The sequence below is a fragment of the Triticum dicoccoides genome, chromosome 6A (genome assembly GCF_002162155.2).
Source record: "Triticum dicoccoides isolate Atlit2015 ecotype Zavitan chromosome 6A, WEW_v2.0, whole genome shotgun sequence".
Classification (NCBI taxonomy): Eukaryota; Viridiplantae; Streptophyta; class Magnoliopsida; order Poales; family Poaceae; genus Triticum; species Triticum dicoccoides.
This window is the reverse complement of record NC_041390.1, coordinates 578,843,847-578,867,912: the sequence shown is the minus strand read 5'-3', so window position 1 is coordinate 578,867,912 and position 24,066 is coordinate 578,843,847. Positions and strand designations below refer to the sequence as shown.

At 46.8% G+C, this 24,066-nt stretch overlaps 1 protein-coding gene and 1 pseudogene across 1 annotated transcript; one reads left to right on the top strand and one right to left on the bottom strand.

Annotated features, from left to right (window-relative positions):
- The first annotated feature begins 7,916 nt into the window (after positions 1 to 7,916).
- LOC119314306 (transcription factor bHLH94-like) lies at positions 7,917 to 9,767 on the top strand. Its single transcript, XM_037589039.1, has 3 exons — positions 7,917 to 8,557; positions 8,673 to 9,134; positions 9,491 to 9,767. The coding sequence occupies exons 1-3, from the start codon at positions 8,093 to 8,095 to the stop codon at positions 9,617 to 9,619; spliced, it is 1,056 nt and encodes a 351-aa protein (XP_037444936.1). The 5' UTR covers positions 7,917 to 8,092; the 3' UTR covers positions 9,620 to 9,767.
- A 9,356-nt stretch (positions 9,768 to 19,123) lies between these two features.
- LOC119316010 lies at positions 19,124 to 19,681 on the bottom strand (annotated as a pseudogene).
- Between the last annotated feature and the right edge of the window lie 4,385 nt (positions 19,682 to 24,066).

Sequence of the window (24,066 nt, the reverse complement as noted above, 5' to 3'; positions counted from 1 at the left end):
TCGTCAGAGTCATCCCGCTGTGGCTCAGCTGGTTCACACAGGTGAACGCATGCAGGGTGCTCGACAAAATGTCGAGGCCGCTGCAGACCATGCGGAGCTGCGGGGAGGAGGTCTGCGGCCCTTGTGCGCGTGTGCTCGGGATCCTTGGAGCTCTTGGATATGACAACGTTGAAGAGGCTGGAGCTCCACACTATTAGGAAAATGCTTGCCAGTAGCGCTGGTTTTGAGCTACCAGTAGCGCGGGCACCAGCGCTACTGGTAGGGCGCTACAGCTATTATTTAGCAGTAGCGCGTTTCTAAACAAGCGCTGTAGCTAAAATACTTAGTAGTAGCGTCTCTTTCTTTATCAACGCTACTACTATGATCACATAGTAGTAGTGCCCTATTTTCTCCCCGCGCTACAACTAGGTAAATAGAAATTAAAAATAAAAAAAGAGTCAGAGGCAATATTCATTGAAATCAAGACAAGTCCAGTGCAAATAAACTAAGTTCACAGAACCATCTCATAAGCATTAACGACAAATACCACATTTAATATAACCACACAATCTCACAAACTCATATATAGTAGTCAACAATGCATGGATAGATCATATATAGTTGATAAGTCTACTAGGTAGTCATACTAGCATATATATGGTTCAACATCCACACGCATGCGTGGATAGATCTCACAAGCATATGTAGTTCTAGATGATATCGATGACGACCATCATCCTCAAGCATGGGCGGTGGGTGTTCCTGATAGTAATTAGGATTGCCTGTCCAACATGAAGATTCTTGCCGACAAGGAAGCTCTTCCACCCAATCGAGCTGAAGTGTGTGCGACCGTCCGTGTCCACGCCGTACGCACAAGTGGTGATGGAGCCCCTCACGGCAAGGCGTATTCTAGCAGAGCCTTCTTCATCAGGCTTGATACCAAAACTCTCAGATAGGCTCTTTGGCAATTTCTGAATAAGAAAAACATATCAATTAATAAGTAGTCTCACACATTACACTATCAAAAGACAGTACTACATTTCTACACTAAGTATAACAATAAAGCATATATATCATTTGATTCACTAAGCATATAAGATTCACTAAGCATATATATCATCGGATTCACTAAGCATATAGATCATCGGATTTACTGAGTATATAAGATTCACGATCATCGGATTTACTGAGTATATAAGATTCACTAAGCATATATATCATCGGACTCTACACTAAGTATAACAATAAAGCATATCAACAAATTACTACAGCAAGTGCAACATACCATGATATACCGATCAACCATGGTACTTGTCAGGCGGGTCACGAATGGCACCCCGACGAAGTCAGCACGTGGCGGAATGATGTCCCATAGGTTGCACACCTCCTCCTTGCTCAACCTCATTCTTTGAGCAATGATGGCTTCACCAAGTGGGTCGTCATCATCCTCATCATCCTCGTCATCTTCATCATCTTCTGCTTTGTTGACATAAATCATGGCCAACTTGGGTCTTTCTGCTCTGAAGGAGAAGCTGATCAACTCACCACCGGTGATACGCATGTGGGCGATGAAACGGACCCATCCATCTCCTCCCACCTGCGTCATATTTCGTCCTTTCTCGACCTCCATAGTGTGGGGGGCCTCAGGAGCCTCAAAGGTCACAGAGTCTCCGGCCAGCTTGTTGAATTCTGACCTCACATTGCATGGGACGATCTGTGTGCAAAAGCAAAATGATATATACACGATGCATTAATGCCAATAACACTAAAAACAAAATAGTGGTTACTAGTTTCATATAATTTATTACCGCCGCATGAAGAAAAATCCACTCGTAGTAGATGCCAAACAGCGTGCCAGTTGCAAGGCTGCTGGTGCACCTTGACTTGCACCGTCGGCATGATGGTGGTGGTGGTGGTGGTGTCATTTCCCTAAAACAATATGATTAGAGGATTAACGATCCAAAAATTAAATATAACGTTTTCAATACACACATCAGGTTTTGAATAATATACACATCATAGAGAATACACATGAGGTTCACATGGCAAGCAAAATAACAACTAAATTATAGTTCAGTTCAGACAATAACCTAATAGAGATCATGTAACCCAAACAGAGCCTAATAACCCAAACAGAGCCTAGTATAGAATTCACAAGTGGGTGAAAATGTAGCCAACATTTTCTACTACAAAATATAAGCACCAGACTAAGAGGTAATACAAGGGAAGAACAATCGCACACACAGACAAAAGATAGCATCAACATGTCCTAATTAACACAGCAAAGTCAGTTTTCTCATTCAAGAAAACAGAGATAAGACAGATCAGTTAGCATTTTTTTTGAAACGGGTGTTAGCATATATTCAAATGCGCACCATAACAACTTGACAATTTGAGCATCACCACATACAGACACTCTCTTCAACCTGAAGCTAGTGGATCAAATTCACACATAGGGTAGCTCATCACGAGGATACAAACATTTAGACCTTTAAGAAGAACTGGCATAATCAACATCATTCAGATGAAAGGAGGAGCATTCACGATATAACCCTAGTGTCAGGAAAGAACCCCTCTCTAAACCCTAGAACACTAGGCACTGCCGCCGCCGCCACTGCTCAAGGGACAGCAGCCAAGAATTGAAACCCAAGTTTCAATTATATTTGCTAAACTGCTAATCAAGAATTCAAACCCAAGTTTCGATGAGCAACAAAAAGCCTCTACTTGTTTCACCTAACCCCTCTCTCTCTCTACTCTCTCCCCAATCACGCAAGGAAACAAGCCTGGAACACGTCGCATCGAACCGCGGAGTCACCGTGCAATCCCTAAATCCCTTTTCCCCACGCGAAATCCCAAAACATGGCGAGCCGCCGCGGCGAATCGATTGGAGCCTAGCTAGTGGTGGCGCGCGCAGGGAGGAGGAGATCGAGAGGGGGACTTACGGGGCTGGAGCGTCGGAGGAGGCGAGAGGCGGACCGCGTGTGGTGGCGGCGCACGGCACCGTCGACGGGAGTGAGGCGGCCGGGGAGGAACCCTAACCGCGGCGGCGTCGTCGGAGGGGGTCGATTGTGAGAGTGAGGGGTGTGGGGGCGCTCGGGCAGGTTTTCTTTTCCCCTAGTAGTAGCGTTGGGTAGAGGCCGGCGCTACTGCTAAGCCCACCAGCTGTAGCGCCCGTTCGAAACAAACGCTACATGTAAGTAGGCTATCGTATTTGCCCTGCGGCCCATGTAACAGCAGCGCGGCCCAAGCTAACAAACGCTGCTGTTATTTAATAGTAGTAGCGTGTTTTCTACCCGGCGCTACTGGTAAATACGAGTAGCGTGGGGTCAAAAATAGGCGCTACTGGTAAACTTCTACCTATAAGCATTTTCCTAGTAGTGCCACCTCATGTGTGCACCGAACATGGCCGAATCATGCTTGTTCTGCACGTGTAGACGACGCCAGAGCTCACCGGACGGACGTTGGGCTAGGCCTGCGCGGGCGTAGGTGCATGCGGCGTGCAGCGCGCCATGGGGCGTGACCAAGGAGCATGCGGGCGGGGCCAACAAGATCTCGCTGAGCTCGAACCCATGGCGACCATTGTGTCCGGTGGTGATGACGAGATCAAGGAAGAGGCTAGAGGCGTGGGTTGGGACGCGGAAGAAGGGGCCAGGGGTTACGCTGTTGCTAGTGGCAACGGTGGCGGCGCCAACATGGCGACGACGAGCTCCAGTCTGCTGAACGCTGTTAATGGCATGGTTGTCGGTTTGTTAGAAGAGAATATGAAAGGAGGGTGAGAGGAGAAAGACAAGGGTATTGGTGTCTCAAATTTAACATAATGGCATATAGAGGAGAATGAAAGAGTTGTAATGGTATTTTTCCAATGTGCAGAATTGTAATGGCATTTTTTCAACTCGTGAAAGTTGTAGTGGCATATATCCAATTAACCCAATATAATATTCTCAAACATAACCATGGAAATTCAAACACAATATATGGTCCAAATGAACTAAGAATCCAAATAAAGACGATAAAGGAACAACAATCAAGTGCTATGAAGGCACCAATGGTGCTCAATGAGATCTTCTTGAAGTCGGTTGTGAGCTTGACGGACCTCGATCTTTCAGTGTGGTTGGAGGAAGGCTTCAATCCTGTTTGGTTTATGTTCTGGCTCCACCGGTGCCCATTGAAGATATATTGAAAGTCACGTGGGTCCTCTCTCTCCTGCTCATCCTCGATGATCATGTAGTGCAAGGTAACACATGTTGTCATGATCTTCCACAACGTCTGTGGGTTCCAATACTCAGCAGGGCCACAGAGCGTCGCTGAAGCGCACCAAAAGCTTTCTCAACATCCTTTCTAGAAGATTCTTGCATAATTGCAAAGTGAGATTTCTTGTTGCCTTTAGGACGATGGATTGTCTTCACAAATGTGGCTCATGGAGGACAGATGTCGTCACCTATGTAGTATCCCATGTTGTATTCATTGCCATTGACAACATAGTTGCAAGGTGGAATGTCCTCGATAACAAGCCGTGCAAAAAGAGGAGGTCGAGAAAGCACATTGGTATCACTATGAGAACTAGGCATCCCGAAGTATGTGTGTGAAATCCAGATAGTCAATGCCTCAAAAATAATGGTTGGATCATGACAATACCCTTTGTACTGACCTTGCCATGCAACAGGCAATTCTTCCATGTCCAATGCATACAATCAATTGATCCACACATCTCGGTCTAACCTCTCTATTCATTTCTCTACCATGGGCCTCTCGATACCTTCATCACTGGGAGCCCTCAAGAACTTTGCTCCATGAATTTTGATCACAACATCACAAAATTGTCTCACACACTCCAGGATGAGATCTTCCCTAATGCGAGCATAGTCATCAATGACGTCGGACGGACATCCACAACAAAGTACTGGAATGAATGCATTAATCTTCAATAATGTACTTGCACTCGCTGCTCCTGCTGCATTCCTTCTCAGTTGAAACCAAGGATCATGTTTCTCCACAACTTTTGCAATGGTCTTAAAAAGATCTCCGTGCATCCGAAATCTGCGTTGAAAATACGAAACCTATATTGCATTCGATGCAAAGTGATCCCTCACTAGACCATCATGACCCATGATTCTATCTCAAAGTAACGTCCTTCGACCAAACCGAGAACCGAGCCTTCGCCATAGAAAATCCTCCTGAATAGAAACCACAACAACCTCCAACTCAAAGTCATCATACTCTTCTTCCTCCTCCCACGATGAATCGTCGAAGATCATCTCCCATAATATCTTCATCTACACAATTCGAGACCTTTATTTGATCAAAATAGGAAAAAAATCGTATAGCCATTTTGACAAATACCTTGTGGGCGGATAAGGTCAAAGACACGGTGGCCGGAGATGTAGCTAGGCTAAGGCCGGACGGTGGTGGAGGACATAGGCAGTGCTGTCTAGCAGTTTGCAGAGACAATTCACAGGCATGGATGCAACGAACATGGCTGGGATATCGGGGAGGCGACAAGGTGGCGACAACAGTCTCCGTCGCCAGTCCATACATGTCGGCTATGTAGGTGTTTCCTACGCCATCTCCAGGTTTGGCTGGTTCAATTCCTCGCAAAAACAGACCTCCACGACCACCGAGCGGAGCTACCTGGCAGCGGGCTCGTCAGCGATGAAAAAGCTGATTCCAGCACCGGCAAGCGAGTAGAAGCTGTGAGAGAGGATGGGGATTGTCAAATGGTCGCATGAAAAGGTTCCCTCATAGGGGGTTGGATGGCGGTGATGAGGGCAGTGGGTCGGTGCCGAGAGGAAGGTGGGACGACTGACTATTTTATTGACAATTTACCGCTTTGGACTAAATTTAGTAGGGATAACTATGTTTTGAAGGATGAAAATCAATTTTTGAGGGATTATTGGTTTGAGGTGTTTGCTAGCGAGGACTTAATTCCTCAAAAAAAATCCCAAATATAACTATTAGGGCATCTATTAGAGATGAAATAAGGGCTTATCCAGTTGCAATCACCAAATGAACACTATCAAATGTCCTATCAAATATCCTCTCGGCAGTGGGTCGGTGCCGAGAGGAAGGTGGGACGACTGACTATTTTATTGACAATTTACCGCTTTGGACTAAATTTAGTAGGGATAACTATGTTTTGAAGGATGAAAATCAATTTTTGAGGGATTATTGGTTTGAGGTGTTTGCTAGCGAGGACTTAATTCCTCAAAAAAATCCCAAATATAACTATTAGGGCATCTATTAGAGATGAAATAAGGGCTTATCCAGTTGCAATCACCAAATGAACACTATCAAATGTCCTGTGAACACGTCCAGGCCAGCTTGTCCGTGAACACCAACCATCCAACATGTCCCTCAAATGACTCTCATTTCAAACAGTTCAAACGCAAATTAAGGACGGAATTTAATCTAATATGACATATTACATGCATATTTGATAAAAATTAAAAAGTTTGATCCAAACTAATCTAAATTTAGCTAAACTAAACGAAAACCTAAGTTAAGTACTAGACCGTGACCTCATAGGCATGGCCTCCGAGACCGACGGCACCACCGTCATTGTCGCCGCCTATGTTGTTGTTGTTTGTCGCAACGCCAATTAAGGAAGCCGACTCCAACCGTGGTGGCATCCATCCCCGGCCGCACATCACGCTCGTGGCGCAGAAGCTCGTCTGCCTCTCCTCGACTTGAAGGTAGATCTCGTGCTCGGACTCGGCCAACCCGACGTAGAGGAGCTGCCCGTTCGGCTGGCAGCAAGTGTCCGTCTCTTTGATTGACTTGGACCGTCGAAGTCCCAAGCCTCTACGAGGACGAGACACCATGAAGGTATGTTGTGCGACAACTTTGGGAGAGGGGAAGAGTGGATGGGCATAGGGTTTGGGGGAGGCCGGCCAACTTTGAAGCTGGAGTAGGTTTCTCAGGTGGCATGCCGTACCAACATGATTTAATTTGGGTAAGTGAGTGGCTGGTGAACCTATGTGAATGCGGCGAGGTTTCTAGAACTGACCAGGGTTTTGGGTGGGATCGGATTGTCGGAAACCTGCGTAGTGGACGCCCTGACTCCCCAAAACCAACCTTTGATTTGGAGTCTGTCCTAAGGGATTTTGGAAGTGCCAACCAATCTGGCCGAAAACAAGATGTGTTCGAAATTCAAGACTTAAAAAGCATACGAACCATTCAATCCAAAGAAAAAGGGACGATTTGGTAAGGCGCCTTAACCATGCGGATTCTTATCGTTGAGGTCCAAAATTCAAGTCTCCTGTCTCTTTCATGCTTTCTCACAAACGGATTAAAAATAGATTATTTATTTTTGAAGTTAGGTTGCATGTGGTGGAACCAACCCATCGGGGTTCAAGTCATATACTTAGCGTTGGTGGTCACATTTTTTAAATTTATTTCAGGCCTTCCGGCGTTGTTGAAGGCATCTATGACGACTTCATCAATCTCATGTTGATGTGTCGACTCAGTCTCTCTCTGAGGCGCTCATAAGTGGTAGAGTGTGTGTGCACGCGTTTATTCGTAGGAATGGATGCATGTGCGTATGAGTATTTGCGTCTGTACTATGTTGAAAAAATTACTCCCTCTGTTCGAAAATATTTGTTGCAGAGATGGATGAGATGTGTTTAAGTTTTAGATATATCTATTTTTATTCATTTCTTCGACGGGTTTTTTGGGACGGAGAGAGTACCATACTTTTTTTGTACATTTGAAAATTCATACTACCCGGTACGCACGGGATGGACCGTGAAGCCGGTCTCCAAAAGAAAAGGAAGACGTGTCTTGCGTTTTTCTTGGGCGTGTTTTTCTTGGCAAAGCCAATGTTGCATTTCCGGATGACTCGCATACCGTCCCGTCATCCTCTTTTCTCTCTCTGTCCCTGCCATGGCACGACGCCGTGCCGTGCAGTGCCAGCAGTCCGACCAAATCATAGCCTAATCACACCGCAAACCACGTAAGCCCGCGCCCTGGCCGCTCCAGTGGTGCTGCGGGTATAAATTATTCTGGCAATGGAGCCATGGACTGAGAGCTAGAAGCTAGGTAGTGAGACATCTCTCTTCCCCGTGCACATCTCCATCTTCGTCAATTCCTTGATCAAGCCGAGCCGCGCCGCGCGCGTATGGCGTTGGAGGCCGTGGTGTTCTCGAAAGGGTTCTTTGGGCGCTGCGCCATGGCTGCCGAAGGAGTAGGAGGAGGCGGTGGAGTTTGGGGCGGGAATGAGCACGGGCACGGCGGTGGCGTGGAGTTGGACGGAAGCAACGCCCACTGCGGCGCCGCGGTTGCGAGCGCCTCCGTGATGATCCCGAGCGCCGAAGTCCCGGAAGGCAGTTCCTCCTTGCTGGCGCTGCCGCCGCCGGGGCACGGCGGTGACCGTGGAGACGCGGACGACGGTGCCGTGGGCGCGGCGTCGGCGTCAGGTGCGGCAGGGAGGAGGAAGCGGCGAAGAGCCAGGAGCGTAAAGAACATTGAGGAGGCGGAGAGCCAGCGGATGACCCACATCACCGTCGAGCGCAACCGCCGCAAGCAGATGAACGAGTACCTTGGCGTGCTCCGGTCCCTCATGCCGGCTTCCTATGTGCACAGGGTACGTATTCCTTAGCTCATTTTTGAAAATTTGGATGTAATTTTCAGGGAGTACTTATTTCGAACTTGATCGATCCAAAGTCAGAGCACATAGTATCTATTGTGATTACGAACAGGGCGACCAGGCATCCATAATTGGCGGCGCGATCAACTACGTCAAGGAGCTGGAGCAGCTAGTTCAATCCCTGGAGGCGCACCGGCACGCCCGCCTACGCGACGACTGCCCCGTCAGCGGCGACGTCGATTCCGCCGCCGCAGTGCCCTTTGTAGACTTCTTCACCTTCCCGCAGTACACGATGAGCGTCCGCCACGCCCCGGCCACACCAGCAGCAGACGCCTCTGCGGACGGCAGCGGCGGCAATGCCGACAACGACGGGACGTCGGGCTCGAAGCAGTCGGCCGTGGCGGACATCGAGGTGACCATCGTGGAGAGCCACGCGAGCCTGAAGGTGCTGTCGCGGCGGCGGCCTAGGCAGCTGCTGAGGATCGTGGCGGGGCTGCAGGGCCACCGGCTCGCCGTGCTGCACCTCAACGCCACCAGCGCCGGCCACATGGCGCTCTACTGCCTCAGCCTCAAGGTACGTACGTACCACAGACTCCCCATGCTAGCTAGCTGTAGCCGTTTCTTTTTCGAGACCGTTCGCTCGCTTGGCAGCGCGCGCGTGACGCCGAAACAACTAACTTGCCTCGTTTTCCGCGCCCTTGTCCGGGACGGCTCCTCCAAAACATCACACCTCCGCGTGTTTCACCGCAAAGATGAAGCTGCATTATTGTTTTGACGCTAGATGAAGTGCTGCATGGATTGACTGCCGTAGTACGACTGCAGGATCATCGAACGTCCATTTCTTTGTGTCGTAGCCTCGTAGTACGTAGCAAATGAATTCATGTGAGCCGCTCTGTGTCTGGTTGATGATGCCATGCATGATGGCCGCAGGTGGAAGACGACTGCCGGCTCTCGTCGGTGGACGACATCGCGGCGGCCGTCCACCGTATCGTCGAGACGATCGAGCGTGAGGAGGAGGAGGAGGAGCGGCGGCGGCAGCAGCAGCAGAGCTGTACGTAGGTAGCTAGGCATTGGCATGTTAACAGTTCACGAGCTGCTCCTAATTACGACTAGTAAACAAGATCTAGAAGTACTTGCAGACTGGTAGGCTCTGCAGCTTGATAGCTCTCTATGTAATTGTAATGTACCTTTATGTACTCTCTGCCTATGTACCTATGCATGTCCTACGCATCTCTCCGCGTGTTATCTGGTTGTGCGTGCACGGCATGGGCAGGAGCGGGGTTTCCGTCCATGCCCCACGCGCCCCCGACCGCCGGAGCCTTGTGGGCATCATGTTGTACGGTTGACACTACGTGGCCACGATTCACATGCATGTACAATTAAGGCTTACTACTTGGTTCAGTACGTACCTATAATCGAAGGAAAAAATGATCAGTATAATTTTTAATGTTATTTTACTTTTTACTGACCGTTTTCTTTGATAATTATCAAATCTAATATGTCTTTTGGGGTAAAATAATACATTCGACAACCCCATATTTTGTAAAAACCAAATGTTGCCAAAGTTGGAATGTTTTTTTAAATGGTCAAATAATTGGTAGCCAACCAATTGGTATCCAATGTTTAGATTTGCCAATACATTGGTATGCTAAATATCGGCATCAAACGAGCTACAATTGGTTAAATAAAAAAATTACTTTTTATCCTAGTTGGTTTCCACTACGGAACTGCTCCACACACGACACTGTGTGTACGATGAGTGCACGACCAAAGGATCCAGCGGCCACTGCTCAGCTGTGCTCGAGATTCCTCAGCTCGATTTAATCGTCGTGCATGAGTCGTTTAAACTTTATCGTCCCCATAGCATTGCTCTTTCCACTACTAAGGATCGTTCCAAGTTTTTGAAACACTCCAGTTTTACTTCTATTCTGTTTGGTGGTGCTATGGAAATGCACTTTCACTCCATTTCTGCATGGTCAATGGCGTTTTACCAATTTCTTTGTTCAAAATATCCCTAAGTAGCCGGCGGATAGGCTCCCTCTATATACTACTCCCTTCGTTCCGAATTACTTGTTTTGGATTTGTCTAGATACGGAGGTATCTAGCACTAAAATAAGTCTAGATACATCCGTATCTAGACAAATTCAAGACAAGCAATTCGGAATGGAGGGAGTAGGTCACTTGCATGTGGGACTCATCTCTTCCAAAGGGAAGAAATGGGGAAAGGTAAAAAAAATGGGAAAAACTTCATCTCTCCCTTCCTTCCTCTCTCCGTCATCATACCCCCACCACACATGTCCTCTCGATCGCCCTTCTTCCTTCCACTATGACATCATCACCGTGCGGACGGGAACGACAATGCATACAGGCAAAGGCACAGCCCGACGGACTAGTCGAACATGTTGTCCTTCACCGCGCCAATGCATGTGGGGTGAATGACAGTCAACTCCGAACGACCGCAGTTGTACTGTAGCACAGAGAGGGCCGTGTGATGGTGCCGAGGATCAACGGGGTAGAACATGAGGCGCGAGAGGTCTTGGTGATGCCCAAGCAGAGATGAATTGACCCCTATCTCTGTAATTGCCTTGGCTGACTTTGTTTTCCATGCCTGGTCGATTGCCACGAGAAATTTGTCGCCGCGGTAGGTCCTAGCGCCCGTCTGTCCGTCTTATAGCACTACTTTGAGCTTCTAAATCCGCCAACGTCCTTCCCTAGCAACATTGCATCGTCAACTGTTGAAAGGATATTCGTAGGTGCGTTCATAGGGATAAGTGTGAGTGCACATATATGAGGATCTATATTCTATTGTGCTTTAAAAGTGAAATAATTAAGAAGCAACGCCAAATAATCGACTTGTAGAAAAAGAGTTTCTAGGGGTTTTTCATGTCGCCGCAGGTAATGATAACTATTCTAAACCAAATATATCATAATAAGAACATCGTCCCCGCCAGTTACTTTGTGTTCCGCATTCATATCAACGATCCCACCGGCCGTGGGGTTAAGAGCCTGTAACCCCTAGCAAAGATGTTATGCGTTTTCCCAACAGATGGGCTAAGCTCCCCGCTAAATCCGAGCAACACGGCGTCACAAAAGGGATTTCAAGATTTGGCGACAAAATGGTACTTCCTCCGTTTCATAATGAAGTGGGCATATAGATTTTTTTAGAAAAGGCAAACTTTATAATTTTTGACCAAGCTTATAGATAGAACTACTAATATCTACAATCATACTTCTCATGATATGAACGTGCGACTATGTCCGCTGAGTGCGACGTGCGCTGGCGTGTCTCCTTCGCACCGGACCTCGCTGCGGCATGCACTGTCAACTTCGCCGACGGGGAGATCCTTCTTCGACGGGGGGCCCTCCGGCTCGTGTTGATCGACCAGAGGGGGGTCACGGTGGATGCACGCTTCCTTCGTGAGGGCGAATGCCCCGACATCGGGCAGGTCGTGTCTTTCCCGTGTCATTTCGCGAGGGTTCACGATCGGATTCCGGCGAACGCCCCGGCGGTACACGGGGATGCGGCTCGTTCCGGTGGGGACGGAGCGTACGCGCCGGATCGTCACGATGCGGGTCGGAGTTCCTGGGCCCCAGGCATCCTGGGTCCGCACCCGGGTGTGGTGCCGCCGCCCCCGCGGATGAGAGACACGTGGATGGAGATCAAGGGATCCATGGCGGGGAGACCAGCGATGCGAGGGGTACAAAACTCCGATCCCGTGCGGCTCGCCCCATTCTTGACCTAGAAGCCGCCCTCTCTCATCTCTGGGCGGCGCCACGAAACCCTAGATCGAAAATCTCGTCCTCCTTCCAGTGGTGGGAGGGGAAGATTGGAGGTGACCACAGATTGTTCGTGGAGGTGGTAGCTTCTTCACCAAGAGCTCTGGCGATGGAGGAACACGGCGGCCGCGGATTCCGTGGGAATCGGTGCGAGGGCTTCGGATCTGGATGGATGGGGCGCGGCGCGGGTCGCTTTGACCGAGGGCGCGGGAGAGGTCGCTTCTCCTGGTCCAGGGAGGCGGACGGCGACGACCACTCCACCAACAAGCAAGCGGCGTCGGCGACGGACGACACCGAGCGCTGGGACGATGCGGCGGATCGAGCCAAGCGGGCCAGATCGGGGGGGTTTGGATGGAGAAAAACCCTAATCCCACTGGATCTGAGGCGACGAATTTCAGAAAAAATCAAGTCGTCCCCAACGATCAGTGCGCTGGTTCTTCTGTTCAGGTGACCCCAACCAATGCTCATGAACCTTGCATGATCTGCAAAACTTCAACTCATGCCCCTGTTAGTTGTCCGCAAGCTTTTTGCGAGAGATGCAGTAAGATGGGTCATTTAGCATTAGTTTGCACTACTTTTTTACCTTGGGAGTGTGTGGCACCCATGTGTGCTTTCCAAGCCAAAGGGCAGGGCTTCTTTTACATTCCTAATTCGTGCACAGCTAAGCAGCTCAAAGAGAGAGCTACTAGTGTGGTCATTACTGTGATTGAAGGAAGTGCTACTGTTAAGGAGTTAGAAGATGCTTTCTCTGATTACATAGGAACCAAATGGCATTGTACTGCTCGTCCCATTGGACCCCAGACCTACGTGATGCGCTTTCCGAATCAGAGAGATGTTAAGAAAGCTTGTTACAATGACAAAATGACGCTTAAATCTTGCGGTGTGGTAGTGAAAATTGTTCCATGGACGACCAATATTGGGGCCAAGGGTGTGATGGAAACTGCTTGGGTTAAAGTTATCAATGTGCCTCTGGAGAGAAGGAATGAGAGAAACCTGGCTTATGTTTCCTCATTGGTTGGTGTTCCTTTGGAAATCGACATGGCCACCCTACATAAGCCTGAATACGTACGGGTCCGGCTTGGTTGTCGCAACATTGATGAACTCCCTGAAGTGGCTGAAGCTGTGCTTGGAACACATTTTTTTGATTTCTTTTATGAGATAGAGAATATCTTGGTTCGAAATCCTGAAAGACAGACGGGCACATCCCAAGTGGATACTGCCAAAAAAAACATACCTATGGGAAAACAGACTCCAAACAAAGCTGATCCCAAGGTCTCAGAAAAAGAGAGAGGTTGGGAGTCCAGCAAGTGTGACATGTCTGGGAAAACTGCTCCTACAGATGTTATTGATGGAGAGCATGAGGAATCAGATGAGTCAGAGGAGGATAATACCCTGCTTATTGAGACTATTGCTGAAGAGGCATATAACAAGGAAGAGGAAATGAGATCTCAGGCACTCCTGGTTGTTGATAACAACAGGATATCTGCTGATGAGATCCAGGTATGCATTGATAGTTCATTTCATGCTGATGTTGACATCCAAGTTGAAAAATTGTCTCATACGGAGGTGGACAACTCATGTGTCCAGGTTGAAGAGATTGAAGGTGACCTAGAAGACAAGATGCGGGAAAAAGTGGAGTATATGGTACAGTACCCTGCCTCACCTGATGATATGGGGGAGGTGATACCTACTCCTCCACTTATATCTGAAGATGTGATAAGATTCAGCATGAGGAATTTGCAGAACATGGCTGGCAAAATGCAGGACAGGGCTGTGACTTTATCTAAGAAGAGAAATTTAGAAGGTACTCCCTCATGTCACAATTCTTTTGACGTGCTCACAAATAATGATCTTATGCTTAGGGCATCTAATATGGGCGTGATTATACCTGACTCTAATTTCTCTAGTGTGGATATCCTTAGAGAATTAGAGAAAATGAGGGGAAATAATAGTGATCTACATGCCCCCTCCTCTGACAATCAGGATGGGGACTGTGTGATGTATATCACTAATGAAAAGGGTGATCAAACTTCAGTTAGCACTGAATGGGGGGATGAGGGGGATGACCCTGAGGCCAATTTTATTTTAGTAAAATCCAGGAGGAAAAAAATCCCAAAGGTTAAAATTGCTATATCTAGACTTGTTACTAGAAGTCAAAAACCTAATATGGGCAAAGATAATACCAAAACTGGCAGTCCTGTCCATCATTACAGGGCCACCAGAGGGGGGAGAGGGAGGAAAAGTCATTGTAAATGATAGGAATTTTTTGGAATTGTAGGGGGGCAGGAAAAAAGGGAATGAGTTCCTGCCTATCCCATATGATCAGAGATCATTCCCTGGACTTTGTTTGCCTGCAAGAGACCCATAAGAAAAACTTTCTGGAGAGCTACTTCAGGAAGATAGATCCTGATAATGCTTTTGACTGGGACTGGATCCCAGCTATTGGGAAATCAGGAGGCATCCTCTGTGGAGTGAAAAAAGAGAAGTTCGAAGTTATCTCCAGAGAAAAGGGAAATTTATTCTACAAGTTTGTTTCCTTGATGTCGACATTCAGAAAGTCTGGACCTTATGTACAGTTTATGGTCCTGCACATGATTGTGACAAAAATGATTTTGTAGTGGAGCTGGCAGAGTTTTGTAGCCACACTCAAACACCTTTCCTTATTGGGGGGGGGGGATTTTAATATCCTCAGACATAGTGGGGAGAAGAACAAGAATTGGTACCACTCCATTTATACTGATTTGTTTAACTCAGTTATAAATTCTATGTGCCTGAACGAGATCCATATGTGTGGGGGGATGTACACGTGGACTAATAACCAAGCTCACCCGACCCTAGAAAAATTAGACCGTGTGTTGATGAGTAATGATTGGGAGGATCTGTTCCCTCTTGTTAATGTTAGAAAGTTGGTCAGGGATATGTCAGACCATAATGCTCTCTTGGTGTCCTCGGACAATCATGTTGTACGAGTTCCGCACACAAGAGAGTTCAGATTCGAGTTAAGTTGGCTCAAGTCTGAAGAGTTCCTTCCTCTGGTTGAAAAGATTTGGACTAAGAATGTCAATACATCTGACCCTGTCGATGTCTTGAACATCAAGCTGAAAAGAGTGAAAAAATTCTTCAAAGGATGGGGATCTAATAAATTTGGAAATGAGAGGATCAGAAAGAAAAAAATTAAGGAGGAATTGGAGAAGATTGAGGAGATGGAAGAAGATGGCAATATCGACCCTGAGTTGCTATGTAATAAACGAAGTCTGTTGGTGGAGCTCAATGACATCCTTGTCAATGAGGAGCTTTACTTACTGCAACAATCTAAAGAAAGATGGCTGCTTAAAGGAGATAGTAACACAACTATTACCAGAAGATCGCTAATGGTAATAAGAGAAAAAACACCATTCATTCTCTGAATGTTGGAGATCGGGTCATTGAAGGGACTGAGAACCTTCTTAATCATGCAACTGAATTTTATAAAGAGCTATTTGGACCTGCCCCTGGAAACTTATTCCAAATGGATCCTGATGTGTGGGAAGAGAGGGAGAAGATTAGTGAGGTTGATAATATGATGCTAACTAGACCCTTCTTTGAAGAGGAAGTTAGAAAAGCCTTGTTTTCTATGAACAGTAATAGGGTTCCTGGGTCAGATAGCATTCCGGCCGAGTTTTACCAACACTGTTGGGATATAGTGAAAAAAGATATTATGGGTCTGTTCCATGCCTTCCATGATGGAAGCTTGGACGTGTATAGGTTGAACTACGACATTATCACTCTCCTGCCCAAGATCTCTGGAGCAGATAAGATCCAACAATTCAGGCCTATATGTTTGTTGAGATGTCCCTATAAACTGATTACCAAGGTCTTAGATAATAGAGTGGCCTTTTTTGCTGACACTTTGTTTAGCAAATATCAAAATGCCTTTATCAAAAACAGGAATATCATGGATGGGGTCTTATCTTTGCATGAAATTCTTCACCATACTTATGTTAAGAAAAAATGTGGGATTGTCATTAAACTCGACTTCGAGAAAGCATATGACAAGGTTAATTGGGATTTCCTTTTGAAGTGCCTTGATAATAGAGGGTTTGGGAAAACATGGTGTGAGTGGATGAGAAAAATCCTGCATAATGGCACAGTTTGTGTCAAGTTGAACAATACTATGGGACCTTACTTCCAAAGTTATAAAGGGGTCAGACAGGGAGATCCTATATCCCTGTTCCGGTTTAATATCGCAGCTGAGTGCTTATGCAAAATGGTGCTGCAAGCACAGAAAAACAATCTATTTGTTGGGTTGGCTGCGGATCTGGTGGAGAATGGGGTAGCAATTCTGCAATATGCAGACGATACCGTTCTTTGTATTGAACACGATCCAGATAAAGCTGTGAATCTTAAGCTTCTTCTGTATATGTTCGAACTCATGTCAGGTTTGAAAATTAACTACCAGAAGAGTGAGATTCTTTGTGTTGGGGGGGATGACAACATATTGCAAACTTATGCTGACATTTTCAACTGTCAGATTGGCCACTTCCCTATGAAATATTTGGGGGTCCCAGTCAGTTATTCATCCATCAGAGGGGTTGATTGGGATTTTCTGAAAGCTAAGTATATTAGTAGGTGTGATTCTGGTTTGGGCAGTAATGCCTCCTCGGGGGGTAGACTGACGCTACTTAATGCTAATATATCCAGTATCGCTTATTATTACATGTCTATGTTCCTTCTGTCGAAGACCATTATAGACAGGTTGGACAAACATCGGAGAAAGTTTTTTTGGCAGGTGTCCAAAAAGAGGAAGCACTACTATCTAGTGCGATGGGCTCGTATCTGTAGATCTAAGGAGAAGGGTGGTTTGGGTGTGAAAGATTTACATAAGCAAAACTTAAGCCTCCTTGCTAAGTGGTGGTGGAAACTGGAGACTAAAACTGGCCTTTGGCAGGAGATCATTAAAGCTAAATATCTTGGCAGAGACACGGTAGCCTCTGTCAAGACAAAGGTGAATGACTCACCGTGCTGGAAAGATATTATGAAGGTGAAAGACCTTTATATGGCTGGTAGAAAAATCGTTATTCGATCTGGGAATATAGCAAGGATATGGATTGATCCTATTGGTGATCGGGTGCCATTTAAGGATCAGTTTCCTCGGTTATTTTCGATCTGCAACTCCCCTGAATGCACTATGAATAAGTGTTGGGAGGCGGATCCTTTATCCTTTTTTCGGAGAAGATTAAACAATGAGCTCATGGAGCAATGGCAACAGGTGGTTGCTGCTGCTAGGGGGAGTTGTATATCCGATGAATCAGATGACATTGAGTGGGGCCTGGGTCATAAAAAGGTCTTTACGACCAAATCGGTTTATTCTTTCCTGGAAAGAAATATCACAGGATGTAGTTTTGCGTGGGTTTGGAGAGCTGGCATTCCTTTAAAGATCAAAATTTTTATGTGGCAGTTGTTCCAGGATGCTATCCTTACTCGGAATGTGATGAAAAAAAGGGGGTGAAAAGGAAATCCGAAATGCTCTTTTTGTGGGGAGAATGAGACCTCACAATATCTCTTCTTTGCCTGCCCTGTAGCTAAAGTGACTTGGAGAAGTGTTGCCTGCATGCTCGGCACTGAGCTGTGTCCGAACAGCCTATGGCAGGCTTACTCCTGGTGTCATGTTTACTTCCCAAATGGGGAGATTTTTTACACAGTTGGCATCGCTGCGCTTTGCTGGGCTATCTGGACATGTCGTAATGGTGTTACCGTTGAATCTAAACGTTTGAAAACGCCTTTTGAATGTTGTTTCTCCATGTGCGCTTTCCTTGGTTATTGGGCAGGACTGCTGAAGCAAGAGGATGCGGTCGATTTGCGTGCAGGAGTGGACATGCTGAAGAGCAGTACGACGAGGCTGATGCGCATCTGCGCTGCAAACGAAGACTGAGAAGTTCCGCTGGAAATTTGCTGAGGAAAAAAGTGGTGGTGCGTCAGCGAAGATGGAGGCATGCTCGTGATGGTTGTCTTTTGCATTGGTTTATGTTCTCGTTCCTGGAGTCTATCCCTTTTATGGGTTCGCCGTTATGCTGCTCGCCTGTGAGCTGTTTAGGGGGGTTGCCCCATATGAACTTCGTAGTGATTTGGTGTTGCCGGGTTTTTGCCCTACATGAGTTATCTCGATGGCGAGTGCTCGCAGTAGGTTTCCCGGCGGTGCTTGAACTCGCTCTCCCCTCTCCTGTCTCATTCTGTGGACCTTGCTGTATTTCCGTTATGTCGCAGTAATGGAAAGTGGTTATGCCCGGTTCAAAAGAAAATACTTCTCATGATATACTTTATCATATGTAATTGGTATTCTAGATATAGCTATTTTTTCTATAAGCTTAAAGAAAATTTGTATAGGTTGATTTTTTAAAAAGTCAATATGTGTTGCATTATAAAACGGAGCACTCATAAATGGTTTTCCATATTTTTTTGAGAATAAGGGATTTCCAATGGTTAAGAGCATCTTCAACAGCCGCCGAACGCGCGGCACGCTAAAAACTACTTTGCAGCGCGTCTATCGCCTGGAAAAACGCGGCGGACAGTGCTGGCTCCAGCCGCCGCGCTAAAATTTAGCGCGCTTGTATCTCCAGCAGGCATGCTAAAATGCAGCGCACGTGCTATCTCACGAAACATTGCATACATATTTTACATAGATAATAAAAATATAGATATTTTACATAGTTCATAGCATAGATTGATAAACAATACATAGATACATAAAACTACAGTGCAACTACATGAACTATGGTGCAACTAGATGAACTATGGTGCAACTACACCCTACTCTGAGTCGTCTTCGTCCTCATCCGGACTGGTGTTGTCTGAGGTATTGATCAACATGTCCTCCCAACGAGGATCAACCACACCCCACCTGCCTCAACGATATCACACTGCGATATCGCCAGGGCCTTTCGCCGACGCCTCTCCAACTGCACCGCGCGGCGCTTTGCCGTCCTTTCCACCCAGAAGGCGTGCTCCGCCGTGACGTCCTCCGGGTGGCGCCAGCGCCACTCCGCCATGGCTCGCTCGTCTTCCTCGGCGACGAGGAGGTGGCGCTGCTGCCGACGATGCTCCGCACGATCCTGGTCCGTGATAAGACGAGGCGGAGGGGCGACGTCATGTGCCTGCTCGCGCGTGAAGACGTCGATGAAGTTCATCTGCGCCGTCGGCCCCTAGGCACCACGCCGCCGCGTCGTACGCGCGGGCGGCCTCGTGCGCGGCCCCGAACGTGCCGAGGCCAAGCCGGACATCGCCGGATCGGATCTCGGCATAGTAGGTGCCGCCGGGGCGCTCGAGGACGTCGCGGTAGCCAGACGATCCACGGCGGCGCGGCGGCATGGTGGCGCGGTGGTGGCGGGAGCGAGGAAGCGGCAGAGTAGCAAGGAGAGTGCGCGTAGTGTGGAGGCCGCGTGGCGAGCGCGGCAATTTATAGGCGTGCTCGAAGCAGCGCTGCCGCCTTTCCCCACGCGCGTCGTCGTTTCCCGCGCGCTAGTTTCCTACCGCCGCTGGAGCGCGCCAAAACGTCCTGCGCGTGCTAAAGTGAAAGTTTACCGCGCGCGCGTCTTTTGGCATGGTTGTTGGAGATGCTCTAACGAGGGGATTGTTAAACCATCATCGGATCCACGTCAGCCAGGAAATGCGTGTCTGACGAGCCCCTTTCACCCGGAGGAAGAACACAGCACGACGAGCTTTTGCGCAAAGAGAGGGAGCATGGGCATGCATGCATGGGATCGAGAGCGAGCGATCAATCGGCGCCACAGGACACCGGAAACAGCACGCGCGCGAGGCGACGACGAGAGCCAGCCAACCAGCCGGGGAAACAATGGGAAAAGACGTGCCCAGCAGCTGCGCTCGTGCCGTCCCATTGACCCTCGCCCAAGTTCGGGGTGTGGAGATTTGTGATCTCTGGGCGTAGAGTCCCTTCCACCCCAACAGAGCGGTTCACCTTTCTCCTGCCCAGCCATGAATGATTGGTGACCCCAACGATAGTCCAAAGGGCCGGCGAGACGATCCGTCCCTCTCGGGGTGTTTTTTACCTCGTGATTTGACCAATGCCACCTCTGCTTGCTTGCTGCTGTTCAGACTTCGGAGTCCACTAGCATGGATGTCGACCCCAAAAGGAAAAATAAGTTTTGACTCTTGGTGTGGCGGTGACAGATCATCCAGAGCATGGCCTGGACGGAGGACGGGAGCATCTTCCTCGCCGGTGAGAGTCGGGAGTAGGGCTGGAATTCGAGGCGAGTCTAGTCAGCTCGGCTCGACTCGCTAGAGCTTGTTTCGTTAACGAGCTAACTCGACTCGACTCGTTATTATTAACGAGCTCAAATATAAGATTGGCTTGACTCGTATAACTTACGAGCTGGCTTGTTTAGCTTGTTAAGCTCGTTAAATATATGAATATAAAACCCTTAAATATTATAAAAATTATTATATATATATATACATACATATATATCCCTAAACAATAGTAATTTCTTTGTAACCCATGAGTCTCCTAGGCGATTGGGCCTTCAACGGTTAGGCCTTGTGTTGTGCGCTTGGGACATAAGATGCTGAGTGGCTGATCTTTTTTTATATTGAAAGTGGCTGATCTTTTGTACCGAGCCTAACGAGTTACACGAGTACTCGTGAGATTGGCTCGGTTAACTTGGTCTATAAACGATCTTAAACTAAAACTCGGCTTGACTCGTTATTCTTCGAATTTGAGTCGATTCGAGCCAAATCACGAACTACTCATTTAGCTCACGAGTTTCGAGCTTTTTTTTCAGCCCTAGTCGGGAGCAGGAGAAAGTGCCTTTCTCTCCTGTGGTACAGCGCAGCTAATGTCGAGACCTGGCCTTTGGGGAAGCGTCTGCATGCTCTGGCGAGACATGTCAACTCAATCCGAAAGCGGAATATGTAAGTAATTTACGAGCTAGTCAGCCATTGCATGCTTTAGATGTGGAGAGAGCTACGTACCCAGCCATGTGGAACATACAGCCTCGTATTCCTCGCTTACATTACATGGCTCGTAGCCAGCTCAAACAAGTAGATTGCCATGGAGAGAATAAATCAGTGAACTAGATACTTTATTACAGAAACCAGACATATGCTCGATGGAGTATCACCATGTAAACACAAGCACACAAGTTTTCTGTCAACTCTTATTTGATCACTGGTTGTTTCCAAAGCTTAGGCCTGTAAGTTACTCTCCTACTTACATGTTTCAGTGTCCTTCCCTACAAAAGAAAAACATATTTCAGTCGGCTACCTAATAACACCTGCAACTCTGTCCCGATTATGAAAGAAATCATTGGAGTCGACCTGCTGGACATCAAACCTGGCAAGAACAAATTCATAAAAAGTATTCCTGTATCTACAATTTGTCGGGCCAAATATCTGTTGATATCACGCAGACAATAGTACATCATAGTACATTTACTTGGCATCCATTAACTAGATCCACTGATCGTTAGGTCTTTCAAAGGAACAGTTTCACACTGCAGCATCATTGGCATGTTCCTCGCTGTCTAGTGCAGCATGTAGTTAGAAAGTATAGTCAATCCGAACATCACAAGACAAATGTATTAACGAATCACAACACATTTAAAGAAATTTGCTTGATGAAGGAAACTCGATAGGAGTATTAGGGGATTTACTATATGAAAAAAATGTATGATCCCTTAAAAATTATAAGAAATAAGATAAGTGATACGTTTTGCACTTTTAGAATAGGTGATCTTCTAGAGATGCCCATACATTTGCACTGTTCATGAAAATTCTACGAGCAAAATAGACTGTGTGTTGCAATTGACATTATAAAATAAATTTGAGTTTGCGTCGTATTCGACAGTTTACCTGCCGTAGCTCCCAATAAGTTTGCTTCCGACTCCCTTATCTTCTATTTGGTGTGAAGTCGTAGGGTTGCGACATTAATTCCTGAAAACAGAAAAGGATACTATTCAAATATCTAACATTTGTCTTATAAAGTTTTATTATCGATCAAATATATGGCACTCCATAGATGCACCAAGAGTGTTGAGAATTTTATTGTTGAATTTGGATCAAAATAAACTTCCTTGGTTTCTAAAAAGGAAAGAAACTTGCTTCCAATTGGAGAATAACCTCTGCACACATGATGCTCAATAGCAAATATTTGTGTAAATCTATGCAAAACCAAATCAGTGAAATACATGATGGAGTTTTAAAGAAGAAAATGAAATATCGCATAATATTAGGACAAAAGGTCCGTTCAGCTATACTTATCGCTGTTCTTTGGGATATTTTGAATATTCAAAAAATTATTCAGTTTTAATTTTAATTAAGTGGCCTGGCGCAAGTAGTCCCCCTCAATCGAAAAAGGAAAAGGACTTGAACAACTCATGTCATGTATATGTAGAAAACAGCTTAAGCAAGAATCCAAAGGCATCGAGCCTCTCCCGAATAAACAACAGGAGGTGCAGTGTAAAAAAATAACTGAAGCCCACACCCCAGTGGCGGAGCTACGCAAAAATAGTTGGGCGGGCCAGACAAACAAGTGAACATTTATTTTCCTAAATTACGATGAATCATGCTACTTCATCAGACATAAGACTGCCCTCACTAATATTTTAATTAAATCAGCAGATATATGCAGCCCGTGCTCGCCCTTGGCTGCTTGATGTATGATGCTGGCCAGCTAGTGGCCACTGGTGCTTGCTGTTCCGCTGCAGCTCGGCTGCTCCTTGTGGCCATAATTACTGAATCTCCCACTGCTAGTGGACTAGGCTTATGAGCTACCGATGTAGTATGTGAAAGAAAAAAGATAGCGGCCACTTCGGCCTTGCTGTAGCTCCGATCATGGGCGGGCCACGGCCACTTTGGCCTTGCTGTAGCTCCGCCAGTGCCACACCCCATGGTCCTAAAGAACTCCAATTCCATACCGAACTTTTCGGCCCTAGAGTTTCAGACCGTGGTGGATAGCACAATCCACACGCATCACATAACATAATCATCGTCTGCACACATACAGTGGTTGAATCCTGAGGGTAACAACGACAAGCTAAGTTTAAGCAGACGCATCACAAAACATAATCATCGTCTGCACACATAAAGTTGTTGAATCCTGATGGTAACAGCGACAAGCTTGCGAGACCAGGCCATGACGTCCACAGCCCCACACCCATGGTGTCCACCAGCACGGCATGTCTTTTTCTTCATTGGGTCAACATCCATCCATCTTCTTTATCAGTTTTAATTCCTTTGTCCACTCTTCCTTATTGATCCCAATCGGCTTATTCATTTGAACTTGCAGCCATATTTAAATTGGTTTATTTGAGTTTAATGTAGCGAGCTGGGATTATGTAATAGTGAACCAAACCCTCTTTTGGGAGCAACTAGTTAATAAGCGCTCCTTCGGGAGTCTCGCGATGATCAGCGCCACTTGGCGCGCTCTCAGCCATTAGCCACGTGTCGCGCTCTGGACGCTCCCTTCGGATTTTATTTTTTTATTTTTCCACACACATTTTCGGCTTTTTAAACGTTTTTTTTTTCAGTTTTTTTCGACGTTTTGGTTTTCCCCCGGTTTTTCTTACCTTTTCGATCAAAAAGAATTTCAAAAAAAAATTGCGCGAAAAAACACGTTTTTTTCCTTTCGCAAAAGTCACAGTTTTTCTTACGTGAGAGGCACGGTTGTGCTTTATCGAGAGTCACGGCCGTGCCTTTCGGAAACGAAGAAAAACGTGTTTTCTGTTTTTTTCTTTTGC

Excerpts from the sequence above, each read along its gene's own strand:
- LOC119314306 (XM_037589039.1), top strand. The coding sequence starts at position 8,093 with ATGGCGTTGGAGGCCGTGGTGTTCTCGAAAGGGTTCTTTGGGCGCTGC. Across the intron at positions 8,558-8,672 it reads CGGCTTCCTATGTGCACAGG|GGCGACCAGGCATCCATAAT; the intron begins GTACGTATTCCT and ends GATTACGAACAG. Across the intron at positions 9,135-9,490 it reads TCTACTGCCTCAGCCTCAAG|GTGGAAGACGACTGCCGGCT; the intron begins GTACGTACGTAC and ends TGATGGCCGCAG.